The 14555-nt window shown below is 33.8% G+C and overlaps 1 protein-coding gene across 1 annotated transcript in view; it reads left to right on the top strand.

Annotated features, from left to right (window-relative positions):
• The window catches only part of LOC149086478 (ribosome biogenesis protein BMS1 homolog), a 47744-nt gene that overhangs the window by 12659 nt on the left and 20530 nt on the right, over positions 1-14555 (top strand). Inside the window, exons 10-16 of the mRNA XM_089255793.1 lie at positions 5260-5437; positions 5639-5753; positions 8030-8128; positions 8848-9026; positions 10647-10725; positions 11669-11764; positions 11891-12045. Of these exons, the coding sequence (XP_089111919.1) occupies positions 5260-5437; positions 5639-5753; positions 8030-8128; positions 8848-9026; positions 10647-10725; positions 11669-11764; positions 11891-12045 (901 nt within the window). The remainder of the gene's footprint in view (positions 1-5259; positions 5438-5638; positions 5754-8029; positions 8129-8847; positions 9027-10646; positions 10726-11668; positions 11765-11890; positions 12046-14555) is intronic.

The following is a 14555-nucleotide window of genomic DNA, read 5'->3' as shown; positions in this document are numbered from 1 at the left end:
GCTGTCATGGGCCGTATTGCGCTCTGCAGGAAAACGTAAAAAGAAAATTGGTGAATGGAGGGCGTGTCGCGCTGGGATTCACGTTGCGCGCAGCACAGAAAACCTACCTCTAGGAAAACCCGGCTTTAGGTGACAGATCCTGAGCCATGTCTGGTTTTACAGGAAGAAGGGGGGGGGGGAGAGACGGAAACCACTTTTTTTTTAACCTTCCTAAAATAAATTTCGGGTATATCTTTATTAGGAGTTATTCAAGTATTATGTCATCGAGGGGGGATTTCCGATTTGCTGACGTTTGATGACGGGGGGGGGGGGGGAGTGTTTGACGTCATCAACCACCTTTTATAAAAATATGAAATATTCTTAATGACGCCTTACTCGCTGCGCGAAAAACGAATAAAACTTTTCACTAGTTTGTGGGTACCTGAACTAACATTCTCCCTATTGAGTCCCCTACACAGCCACTTTAGTGGCCTCTAAATACTTTTGCGGATCCAAGTGATGTGAAAATGTGTCGCGGACCACTTAAGTGCTCTGGACCTGTGCCGCACGTCATAAAAGTGTGACCACACTGGTGGCCGCACCAATGCTTTAAAACTGTCACGTCACTCAAGGGATCTCTAAATGTGTCACGGATAGCTTAAATGGTCTGGAATTGTGCGACGGGTCACTTAAGTGATCTGTAAATGTGTCACTTTCATTTTTTTTTCAAAATTCATTCATTTTTACAAAATTAGGTTTGAGAAGGACAGGCCACATCATAACCCCAGGGCCATATTTGGTCCGCACAGGCCAAATGTTTACCGCAGGTCAAGGATTACCAAGGGCTCAGAGGTAGGGTTGCAATGAATTTCTTGAGCAATTTTGAGTTCTTAGCCTTCAAATAGCATTGAAATTGGCAGAAATTGATTATAATAACATATAAAGATATTTTCTTTCAAAATTTTAATTCTTTTAAAAAATATTTTCTGCATTAAAAATAAATTTTTGATCGTCTGCTTAGGGGGCCACAAACTCCAAAACCAGATTCCACCCCTCCCCGTACGTCTCTGATCCCACCAATATGCGTTAGGAGAAAGGGAACAGAGTGCTGACGAAATTTTGCTGACGGGGGTGGGGTCAGAGTTTTGCTGACTTTTTCTGACAAGGAGGAGGTCAAAAAATGGCTAAAAATTTTCTGACATAATACTTGAACGGCCCCTTATTTTAAAGCATACATGTGCATGTGCTCAACCCATGGCCTCGAGTGGCCCCGGTACACTTACAAATAAATTAAGAGGCTCGCGGCACATTCATACCTCATTTAAATGATTTGCTGCATATTTCCAGATCACTCAAGTGGCTCACGGCGAATTCTGCAATTGAGCGGCCCGAGACAAATTTCCTAATCACTCAAGTGGCCCGCTGCACATTCCCAGATTGCCCTGGTGATCCGCGGCACATTTACAGATCACACAAATAACCTGCGGTGCTGTTCTAGATCACTTAATCAAGTGGCTCGCGACACGTTTTTAAATCAATGAAGTGGTCCCACACTCTTCAAAAGGTTGAGTTAAGTTGAAATGTGCCGCGAGTCATTCAGATGGTCCGAAAGTGTGCCGCGGGCCGCTTGAATCATCAGGAAATATGTCACAAGTCACTTGAATGATCTGAAAGTGTGTAGCAGGCCACTTTAGTGGTCTGGAAATGTGTCAAGAGCGCCACTAAAATAATCTATAAAAAATGCATCTTGCCAATTGAAGTGTTAATGTATCGCAGACCATTAGTTGATCTGTGTGCTGCAAGCGACTCAAGTGATTTCGAAGCATGCAGAGGGCCACTCAAATGATCAAATATGCCTACAGCCACTTAAAGTAATCTGCAACTGAACTACAATGAGACGGGATAAGTGCCAAGGCACACAAGCCTCGGGTGGTTTCCGGTAACCAACGAACCCTGGGGCCTAAACAAGATTAATTGAACAACAGGATTGTAAGAGATCCCAGGTCGTCATGTTACACTTCCACTTAAGTGAACTGGGGGTTTGCCGCTGGTCGCTCAAGTGATTTGCAAATGTGCTTGAGGTCACTTAGGTGATCTGGATATATGCTGTTGGCAGCTTATGTCTGGAAGTGTGCCGCAAGCAACTGAAGTAATCTGGAAATGTGAACCACTTAAATGATTTGATGATCATTCGTGGGTCACTTGTGTGGTTTTGTTATTTGTCCTGGACCACATGAGATAAATCCGAGGGCCACATGTTATCATGTGTGTTTTAAAAAAATGTGTATCTTTGGAAAAAAAACCAGACATTCATGAACATATGCAGGCCAATCGTTGTATCCTTCGTATATATTGTAACTCCAGGAGGTGTTACATTGAGGGTGTTCAACATTCAGTAGAGTGTGGGCCATTTCATTGATTTTGAAATGTGTAGCGGGTCACAGAAGCTGACCTGGAATATTTCTGGATCAATTGAGTACTTTGAAACTGTGCCGCAGTGATATGTAAATTTTCCGCGAGTCACCTAAATGATCTAGGAATGTGCCGCAGCACACTTAAAGACTGTGGAACTGTGGCGCAGGTTACTTCAGTGATCTTTAAAAGATTCATGGGTCGATTGAGTGCTCTGGAACTGTGCTGCGGTGATCTGTAAATATGCTGTGACATATTTACTATCAGAGAATGTGCCGCGGGCCACTTGAATGACGTGTAAATGTACACGGGTCACTGTTAGTGGTCTAGAACTCTGCCGTGAGTCACTTAAGTGTAGATGAACAATATCGCAGGTTACTCTAGTGATCTAGGAATGTGCCACAGGTCCCTTAAGTGAAGTGGAACAGCAGCTCGTGTAACTTGAGTGTTCTGGAACTGTGACACGAACCACTTGAATGACCTGAAACTGTACTGCAGGTTCTCTGGAACGATCTGGAAATGTATCGCTTAGTTCATTTTTTGCAAAATTAGGTTTGAAGCTGGGGGCCTCAACAGATGATTCCGGGGCCACATGCAGTCTGTGGGCAATGGGTTAAGCATGCATGTGCTACATTTCTATGGCACCTAGATAGGTTTTTTCTTTCTCTGAAAAGTACAGGGAAAAATGGATCACAATCATTAATTTGACTTGTTAAAGTAACAGTAGAAATTTGATTAATTTCTTTTTAGTTTTGCTATTTACATTGTATTCTATACCGCATTCTGTGGAAATGAAAGATTTTTAAATTCTTTAGAGAGAGAGGGAACTTGATTTTCTTAAAATATCAATAGGTAATACTATAATTAAAATATGTAAGGTGTGAATCTCAATGGCACAACATTTTTAAATGCCACGATAATTTGGGAATTCAGTTTTTTCCCTCCTATTTTTTTCCTATTTTTTGTCAATGGTTTTCCTATTTTTCCTACTCTTTTTTTCAAATTTTCACTTCTAGGCCTGTAAAAAATACCTTGCGTCAACTGTAAATTCTGTTGCTTTTTTTTTTTTTATGTAATTGATCTTGAGGTTACAGTAGAATTAATATATATTTGATTAGAGACTTTGCTGTAAATAATGTTGCATTTATCACAAAGTTCATAAATACCTCATTTCAACTTGACATATTTCCTGAGTTGCTGAAACTAGCCACTGTTACTCCTGTTTTTAAATCTCGTGATAAAAATTCTCTGTTGAATTATAGGTCTATTTCAATCATATCAGTTTTACTTCAAACTTATTGAAAAAGTTCTTTCAATCGGAATATGTAATTTTGTGTATTCTACAAATGTTTTTTCTGAAAATCAGTTTGGTTTTACAAAAAGACGAAGTGCTGAAAATGCCCTCATAGCTTTTTCAAAATTTATTAATAATGGCATTAACAAAAGTAAATTTATTGTTGCAATATTTTTAGATATTTTGAAGGCTTTTAACAATATAAACCATTATTTTCTCATTCGAAAACTTAAGTCAGCTGATATTCAAGGTCATATATTAAATTTGATCAACTCGTATTTATCAAACAAAGGACAGTGTCAAAATACGGGATAATTTGAGTAATTATGTCCGCATATAAATAAGGAAGAAAAAAGTTTTCAAAGTTTTGAGTGTGGGTCAGTCTCATTCTTCTACAATTTTCAGAAATCTTAATCCTACTTCCTTTGCACCATAATACTCTTTTCCTTTATTATTTTCTCGAACTGTAATAAAGACTCATGCAATTTAACAGATAATGTACCTATGAGCGAAGAGCTCATATGATTTACTGTATTCCTACTTTTAGAAGAGAAATTTTTCTTAAACATTTTTATTATTTGGCTCCAAAATTACTGTCGAATCCCATTTTATGACAACTACCGATATAGTGAAAATCTCGTTTTAACAAACACTTCTAATCCCCAGATAAGTTTACATAGAAACAATGCAAAAACCTGTAATTCCTTTATAACAAAATTTTGTTGTAATGAACTGATTTATCCAGTCTCTTGGAGTTCGTTTATAATGGGATTCAACTTTATATAATTTATTACCACTAGTAATAAAGAATTCACCCACACACTCATCATTTAAAAAAACAACAATATTTAAATTATTTATTTCAATAGACGGGATGTAGACTTATTTTGACCTTTAGGAGGAGCAATAATATTTTATCCACAATTTAATTCAAAAAATTTACTCTTGTTTGTGTCATCTATGCATGTGAAAGTTTCATTTTTCCCCCATACATTTTAATATTTAATGTTTTATTAATTTTACATTACGTCTTTTTTGTGTTGCGTATGTTTTTTTTTTTTTTTTTATCATTTCGTTTTATTTATTTGACATTCATAATTCTGTCTTTTTTTAATGTCATATTTTTTATTTTATTCCTTAATTATCATGTAAGATTTCAATCATCCATACAGGCATCATAACCTATGTTATTGTTATACCTGAATGACATATGAAAATTAATTTACAATTTTTCTGTATGTGTGGAAATAAATAAATTTAATTTGTTATGAATTATTCTTCATTTGGCGCCTCTCTAAGATTGTTTTTTTTTACAATCCTTGGTTAAATGCCCTTTATCTTGATGAAAGAAATTTTAAATAAGTCAGTAAGTTCTGTTTACAAAGGCATTACTAAAAACTGTAACTGTTTTTTCTTTCTTTTTAATTTATTTTCCCATGTTTATTCTATTATCTGTTTTCACCTTTAAAGAAAAAAAAAGTTATATATTATATTTTCTACTTATTCATCTCATTTATACTTCATTGAAGTATTTATTAAGGTCAGATAAGTAGTACTTATGCATATAATTTTAGTTTGGACGAAGAATCATCATCTGAAGATGAAGACCCTCCCTCTGGTGATGAAATGGCTGAAGAAGCTGAAAATTCTTCTTCAGATAGCTTTGTTGATTCTTCTGCAGAAGATCATGAATCTGAAGATGAAAGTGGTATTCTTCATTCTCGAAAGAAAAGACCTATTGAAAAACATGAGGTAGGTAACAGAGGTTTTGATTGTGTCAAGTTGTTGTGACTAAAAAATTTCAAACATGCTTTTTAAACGTTCTTACGTTTGAATATAATGGGTAAAAAAGATTATTCATTTAAGTTATATATGAGTTAGTAGTTACTATAAAATTATAATGTTCTCGAGAATTTTAAAAATGTTAAATTGTGAACACCAATTTTTTTTAAGCATGACGATTCACCTAGCTATGAAAATTCAACTGGGGATGATAATCAAAGAGACATACTACCCAAAAGAAAACGACAAAGGATAGACACTGTTTCTGAAGAGGATCTTGAAGAAGGTTTTCTTTTTTGATTTTATGAATCCTGAAAGTTGCTGTTTTCATCACTAAAGTCACCCATTTGTCAGACACTTCTAGTTTTAGATATTATGTGTTTTACTTATTCTTTTGTATGGACTCTGTGTTTGTTTTAACTTTTTATACAAAAATTGCATGAACGTGTACATAAACCCTTTATTTTAAGTTCTCTATTTTTATGTTCTTAAAAGCTACAATTTTTTTGCAGCTATGTGCAGTTATGAACATAGCAAGTGCATTAGATACCTGATATCTCTGTTGAGCTTGTATTTAAAGCATGAGTTGATTCTTTTGCGCTGCGTATACAGTAGAACATTGATAACTTGACTATTCTGATAATTCAACATATATTACTCTCATGGTTAGCACAATACTAAATTCAATGGAGAGAGAACTCTCTAACACTCTCTCGACACAAGATGTCTGAACCTTGTTTAAGTCAACTACAATTTTGTGCTGTGTTATCACAACAAATTTTTCAAAATTGCCCATGAGTTGGTCAAATACTTAAATTTTCGCAACATTGCTCTTGTGTATTTCAACATATCTTCGTTTCATTGTCTTTCATGAAGATTCTCCCTCTTACTTCGGGATAGAGTCACTTCCCACTGGTTGGAATCTGAAAACTCGACCTGTGGACTAAAAGTCACAAATAAGTGTTAAAATAATATCTGACATTTTGAGCAAGAGGTGTTTGAGTGAGCTAAATCCAAATTTTTGAATAAAAATGGGAATTTTTTCTTAATTTTTGACACTTGCACTGCTCATTTGTAAATAAAAGATATTTCGACACGCTGTGCTCTTTTCACCTTAATTTGAGATTATTCAAAAACTTTTCATAAAAAAGCTGCAGATATATATATATTTTGTTAATTTATAGATGATGGAATAGAATCGCTCAACTATTTACAAGTATACATGCATACATAAATGATATAAAAAAAATTGTGAGGTGAGATTAACTGAAACCTCGTTGACTGGACATCTGCTTAAGTTGATGTATTTATTGACACTCCTAGTGTGTTGAGTTATCGAGGTCAAGGCTCTACTGTAAAAAAATTCATTTAATACTTAATTAACTGGGAATTAAATATGCAAAGTGTTAGAATGATGTGAAGTTCAAAGTAATGAAATTTTCTTAAAACATGGAATATATATAAAAATCATGTGGCAGTTTGATCATTCTAAGCCAGGATTTTCCAACCAGAGTTCTGCGGAACCCTAGGGTTCTGTGAGAACTTTTTTGGTGTTCCGTGGAATCAAAAGGGATGGAACCCCAAAAATCTCGGAACCCTGGTAGCTTCAAAAATTTTCTTGCTACTGTTTCACCCATGAAATTTTTTTTTTAAAATTTCTGTTGAGAATGGGTACTCTAAAATAATTCAGAGAAAATACTGGGATAATCGACCAGTAGGAGACAAACAATATTGGTGTTGGCTCCTTTCTTTCTATTCTCACAAATATTATATTCTCACTGAATATTGTGAAAAAATAATTCTGCCCTGTAAAATATGGTCACACTATGTGTAACTCATAAATATAGGCCTACATGTATTTTGACACTTACCTACTGCAAGTGAGGATTCTTGTTTTGCAGAGCGAATGCAGACTTTTAGCTCACACCTGTATGTTTAAGAAATATTCAAAATTTGTTAAGGGTTCCGCGGAATAGCTTCGTTGCCATCAAGGGTTCCGCTTGAGCTTTCATGTTGGAAAACCCTGTTCTAAGCTGTTGATGCAACTCATTTTTTAAAAAAATTTTAATAAAGGAAATATTTTTCTCCCTTCATGTTTATACTATAGTTAAAGCTATCTGATGATTAAAAAAACCATAAAAAATCTATTGGGCAGTTCATTCTGGATTTATGGGTCCAGAAGGTAAAAGCACTGAATATTGAATATGAATGTTTTATATTATACATCAAATCTCAACTTTGATTACACTGAATCTTTGAGATTTGTAACAAATTGAAAAGGAGTTCTTAAAAAAATAGTAATGCATAGCATTGTCAAAACAGCTTTTATCATTTTCTAGGATTTTAGGTTTCAACATTTGTTGTTCCTTAGAACACAGATATTATTTTAAGGGTTCTGTGAGAGCAAAAAAAGAATTAAGTAAAGCTTTGGTTTTGAATTTAAATTCCAGTTTTTTTGTATAAAATGTTGTTGCTATTGTTGATGAAATATTGGAAAAGAGGCACACACAATGAATCTTAAGCTCAATAAATTCAGTGATTACTGTATTTCATATCATTTAGGTCATTTGAAATGGAAAGATGAGCTTGTGCAAAAAGCAGCTAACGCTTATTATAAAAGGCAACAAGAAAGTTTAAATCTTCAGAAAATTGTTTATGGAGGTTAGTATAATTTCGAAAGGTTTTGTAGTTAACTTTTTTTTATTGTATTTGTATATGATTTATGGTATTTGGAATAGTTGATATGCTCAATATATACACAGTATACTGTGTACATAATGAGTTTGCAGAACCCTAGATTAGCCTGGAGTTGTTGGAGAGAGAGGGGTGAGGATTTCAGTCACCTTGGATATCAAGAACATTTTTTAAAATGGACAATCCCTTAAAATGTAAAAATGCTTGGAATGTAAAGCTCAAAATGTGAAAATTCCTGAGTTTGGTTCTTGAAAGGAGCTGAAAACGGATTAACTTAATTAATTATCATATTATCACAAAAATGAGAAACTTTGCCTGGTTTTAATTTATACAAAAATTGCCACGTTTTTAAGATAAATAAATTCAATTGGTCGAATGGTCGACGCGTTTCTGCTCTTCAATGGAGAGCCGTCATCAGGACCTCGTGGTCAGAATTCACATGAATCAGTCGTGGAGGGGTGATCACCCCTCCACGACATTGAAGAGCCGAAACGCGTCTACCATTCGACCAATTGAATTTATTTGTCTTAAAAACGTGGCAATTTTTGTATAAATTAATTCTCATATGCTAGGGAGTGCCTGTATTATATACACATTTATTATATAAAAGTATATAAATAATATTTCTAGAATATATGTTTTCTAAATTTTCATAAATGTCATATTTCCTCCCCTCTTTTATCCAGAGAAAAAGTTAGCTCAAGAGAAAGAAAGTGGTTCACATACTGATGATGGTGATGAAATGGTTGGAGGCTTATTCCGTATTCCTGGTAATAAAAAAAATCTGAAGACATTAGAGAACATAAACCAGCTTGAATGCTCAAAATTTATTTCAGATTTCTCCAGAGACTGGACAAAAGAGGAGGTTTGTAATTTCATTCACTTTTCTCTTTGATTTGACCAATCACATTTTAATCTTTTATAGGGTTTGATTTCTGTTATTTACTTTCTTTTTTTGTTTGATTTCGTTACTTTTAGTGCACATTTTTAGAAGTGCTTGATATCTATCATTTTTTGTAAAGTCGAATATCATTAATAGCAGGGGAAAAAAATATTTTTAACTAACACTTTTCTAATCTTCCAGATGAGTTAACACCCCCAAAGCAGAATGTGCCAAAATCTGCGACGTACGTCGCGGAAGAATTTTAAGAAAAAGTGCAAAAAACACTATTACATGTATGGGGATTTTTACCGCAGAACATTTCCAGTCAGCCGAGGGCTCGTCGCAGAACAGTGCTAAACATTCTGCTTTGGGAAGTTAACATAGAAACAATGCAAAAACCTGGAATTTCTTTATAACGAAGTGATTTCTCCAGTCTCTCTTAGAGTTCATTACAACAGGATTCGACTGCATATATATATTTCATCTTGTTTGTCTATTTCTACTGTCTGTTTTAAAGCTTGGGGGGGGGGGGGGGGAGTAGGCCCCCAAAATAACGGGCCTGAGTCAGATCTGCTTATAACAAGCTCGCTTCTAAAGAGAGTACGGATTTAATGAGCAAATTATTGTATTTTGATTGGCAATTTTGTTGCGTTTAGCAAATAAGTTTTCATTTTAGCTCAAATTTAACTTTTGAAAAATATATATAAACAGAGAGAATGAAAAGTAAATTCAAGTAGAGCCACAAAACTGTTTGAATTTCTTTTGCCTCTTACATAATATGGAAATAATACACTTGGCGAGGGATAAATGCCAATCAAATAATTCAACAAAAGGTCTGTTACCCCATAAGGTTTGTTTTCAATATGGGAACAGCAACACTTTGTCTGGAAGGGAAGAATGAAGAGATAAAAAACAGGCCAATATTATAATTAAAAAAATGTCTAATTCAGACCTTGCTCATTTTCCAATACGCGTGCATTTCAGTGTGAGGGTCATTAGTGGAATTTTTTTTTCTATCTCCTGTGCTGTGTTCTTTTGTTTTGGGGAGGGGAGGGGTGGGGGATATCCAGTATTAAAATTATAACTGTCATAGATGAAATAAAAATATGAAGTTGCTAGAAAGAAAAGAGAAAAAAATATATTTTATACATCTAATATCCACACCGTGTTATATATACTGGCTATGAGCACGTAATTTCCAAAATTTCACTTTTTCCACTTGAATAAAGATTCAGTGAGTGACTGGATTTAACAAGCATTTTTGCTGAAAATCTCATTATAAGCAGGCTTGACAGTATACATTCATTCATTCAGTGTATACATTTACCAATATTTTCACTTTTTTTCTTTGTGTACTTTTTCCACAACTGACAAAAGTTATCCGATGATACAAAAACTGTGTAAAAGGAAAGAATTGTGTAATTAGAAAGATAAAGTTAAATTAAAATTCAAGCAGTTGAGAAACCTTCAAAACATTTTAAAATTCATAGAGTTGTTTGTTCTTTATCCCAAACATTACAAATCAATCTGGTGATATTGTCATTTGTGTAGCTAATCACTTTGCATGCCATATTTAAACTTAATAATTTTGTGATTTTATAGGAAATGGATGCTATAAAAGACTGTTTTGTGACTGGAAAGTGGGGAAGTGAAGATGCTAATACTATGCTACAGGAAGATGGTAATTCTGTCAATTTTTCAACTAACATTCTATATAAACAATTTAGTACAACTTGTCACTTCGTAGGTTTGTAGGGGAAGCCAATGATATTCTTTTTCAAACATCCAATGACATCAAACCAAAGGTAAGCTTCTGTGTAGTTGTGTGGGCCTCGTGCTGTACTCTCATCACGAGGATCCAGGTTTAAACTCTGTTGACTCACAATAGTGGCCTTTTGAAGTTGGTTTTCTGTGGTGCTCGAACTTCAAGACATGAATGTGAGCCGGTCTTCCATTTGAAAAAGTCTTTCCACAGAGAGAACGCAGACCTTCAACATGATACTTGTATAACATGGGAAATCAAGCATTTACAATCTTTACTTCAAAATATGGAACACAGATGTCAGCACTAGCAAGAACTCGAAACAAGCAGAGCTCTAACAACATAAATACGTTAGGGTCATGCATATACATACACTCACACAACACATTTTGAAATGTACCGATTCATCAGAAGTTCACCAGAGAACCCATTGGTGATTCAGATCACCAATTCAGAAACCATGAAATGCATTTGTTTTTTTTTGGGTATGTGATAAGTTGTTTGACCCCCCAATGACTGTGTACAAGTTATAAAACAGCATTCCTCTTTCCTACCAAGATTTTATATAACCTGTTCATAAATGCTGTGGTCACTATCGCCACTATTCTATTTCTGTAAAATTTTATTTGGCTTCATATTAATTATTTTTTTATGTTCTCAGGTTTGCAAGTGCGCATTTTATTTAATGGAATTACTGCTTTAAATTCATGCTCTCTATAGATAACTGAAATTTTTTTCCAAAATAAGAAATTAGTTTTGATTTTTCATTGATATTGTGAAAAACATAAATTTCATAATAAAAAGATATATAAATTTACTTATAATCAAAAATTCTTGGTTGAAATTAGAATTTTTATTTTAGATGAGTTATTTGGGGATTTTGAAGATCTTGAAACAGGCAATAAATCAGAAATAAATGTACCAGAAAATGCAGATGCTGATTCAGACGATGATGAAAGTGAGTAGTTTCATTAGTGTCGTTTGTATTAATATTTATTTTGATTTTTTGTTATTAGAAAAAGAGTAAATGTGAGCTTATTAATATTTCTGTTATTAAAACCATGTTTTTCTTATCTTCATCCAGGAAAGTCAGAGAAGCCAACTGATGAAAAAACTCTTCAAGAAAGAAGATTGGAGAAGAAGAAAAAACTCAAAGAAATATTCAATGCACAGTTCGATGATAAAGAAGGAAAATCATTTCTTGATGATCTAAAACTGGAAGCTGATGAGCAAGGGCAGGTAATGTTCTTTCTAGGAAATTTCTTATTTGTAATGTTTAATGTTTCAACTTGCTGATTCTAATGATCATGATAATTTGTTTTTTTTTTGTTTTTTGTTTTTTTCACTTTGTTAAAAGCTGTTTCTATATTTTATATTTATTATAAACTTTATGCCATCTACACAGAGACTGGTGAAAAATTCTTGTTGATAGTTGGAACTTTCAATTTTTTGCATCATGTTATTATAATCAATTCTTGCTGAATTGAATATCTATTAAGTCAAAGATTTCATGTGGCTCAGAACTGTCAACCCTTGTCATAATGCACATTCATATATTTCATGCCTTCTACTGCTACTAAAAATTTGACTAATATTAGTGTAATTAGATTGTCACATCAGTAATAACGCTCTTTTTTGTATTATCTTTTGGTACTGTAATGTATCAGAAATAGCACAAGGTCCCTACAAGATAATCTGTGTTTACAGACTAAGCATTAGATAACACCTTCAGCTGAACATAGGTAACAGATAAATATAGTTTGTAATACATTAAATCCTTGTTATATCATATTTTAACAGCTGCACCTAGCTGATAACACTTATTCTTTGTCATTATATTGCACATGTTGAGAGACAAAAAACACAATATATAACCAACAATTTTATCTAGGTTCTAATATTAGTTAAATTTCTAATTAAGGATTTTAATGCACATTCAGACATTCTTTGGTAACTTATATGGAGTCATGCTGTGATGAGAAGTTAGAGACACAGACACATTGAAAACATGGAAAAGGGAGTTGCCAGGCACCCCATATGTGCGAGTAGCATACACTGTGGGGGGGGGGGGGTGTTAGAGGGTATGAACATAGCACACACTGATGAGTCGGCATCATTGCTGATTGGTTAAAAACCTGAATTTCAGATTTTTTTTACTAATCACTTGCAGAATCGGAAGCCAGTGTACACTATGTTTGTACCCTTACATTGTATATTCAGAAATTGTAGCGAGGCTGAACTCTGTCATAAGAGTTATTGGAAGAAGAGCTCAAGTACCCAGAGACTATGTTCCTGTGCCTAAGCAAAGAGTGACCATATGATTCCTATTACCTTGTGAAACCTTTTTATGTTCTGATCTCATCTTGTAAAGTTGAACTTTTTAAAAGTCAGTTAAAACAGTGTTTCCCAAGCTGCAAAATTTTGTATTTTTGAGAACTATCTATTTAATGGTATATGTCAACGATTTTAAAAATGCATTAAATCTAAAAAAAATCTTTAAATCTTAATATGCAACGGGTTTCCTCCTTACACTAATAACTATAACTGTTCACTTTGAACACAACCCGCCACACCATACGTAGGACTAACACATGGTATGTACTTGCACCTTCTGCATTTATTTTATATATTTTTATATTGACTGCTACTTTGCTTTCTTTCGAATTGACAAAAAACATTTGTTTTGCTTCTATTTTGATTTTTGAATTCAATGGTACTTCAGCAGAACGTCGGGTATAGAGCATATATTTAGGCTATGGTAACCAAATGCTCTCAGAAATGTTCTGTGTTAAGCCAATGTCAAGGGTGTTTCCCCTGATGAGAACCCTAGACATTGGCTATAACTTTTTTCATTTTGAATTCCTATTTGAATTTTTCATTTCTTTTTGAATTTTCATATTTTTGCTATATCTTTCCAGTTCACTTTATTTGTTTGCTGTATCTCATTTAAAATATAAAACTTTTACTATATATATATATATATAAAAGAATACAAGATGGAGTTTATGCAAGGGTGAAATAGAACCTATGTAGTGGGTTGTTATCAGGAACAACCCCATGCATGGTTTGGAAAGAGTAGGCATTTCTAAAGGGTGGCTATGCTGGATTGCATTAAAAATGCCAACCCTTTTTTCCCCGAAGGCTGCTTTCTCAAAAACATGTTGGACAAAAGAATAGAATGAAAAGTGAGTAAAAAATATATTGAAGAAATACAATATTTGAAAATATATAGAGCTTCAGGTTATAAGCAAAATGAAGCATGAGAAAAATATGTACAAAGTTAAAAAAATACAGAAATTTCAGAGAATGATTAAAAAAATTACATTTTTTTTGTAAAAATGCCTTTTAATTTCTGTATTTTTGTAATTTTGTATGTATTATTCTCATGCTTCATTTTGCTTATAACCTGAAGCTCTATATTTTCAAATATTGTATTTTTTCATTATATTTTTACTCACTTTTCATTCCATTTTTTTTTGTTTATGTTTTTCAGAAAGCAGGCATTGGGGGAAAAGGGTTGGCATTTTTAATGCAATCCGGCAAGCCACCCTTTAGAAACGCTTACTCTTTTCGAACCATGCATGGGGTTGTCCCTAATGACAACCGACTGCATAGGTTCTATTTCACTCTTGCATAAACTCCATCTTGTATTCTTTTTTCATTCAAATAATTACCAATTGTGTATATATATATCAGGGTTCGCGCTGCTGATTGCCATTGCGCCAAATTGTGGCAAAATATTTCATTTG

This window comes from Pholcus phalangioides, unplaced genomic scaffold (genome assembly GCF_987345545.1).
Source record: "Pholcus phalangioides strain wild (caught in Gottingen) unplaced genomic scaffold, Ppha-v1.0 ptg000004l_1, whole genome shotgun sequence".
Lineage (NCBI taxonomy): Eukaryota > Metazoa > Arthropoda > Arachnida > Araneae > Pholcidae > Pholcus > Pholcus phalangioides.
Note: the sequence above shows the minus strand (reverse complement) of the source record. Positions and strands in the feature narration are given on the sequence as shown.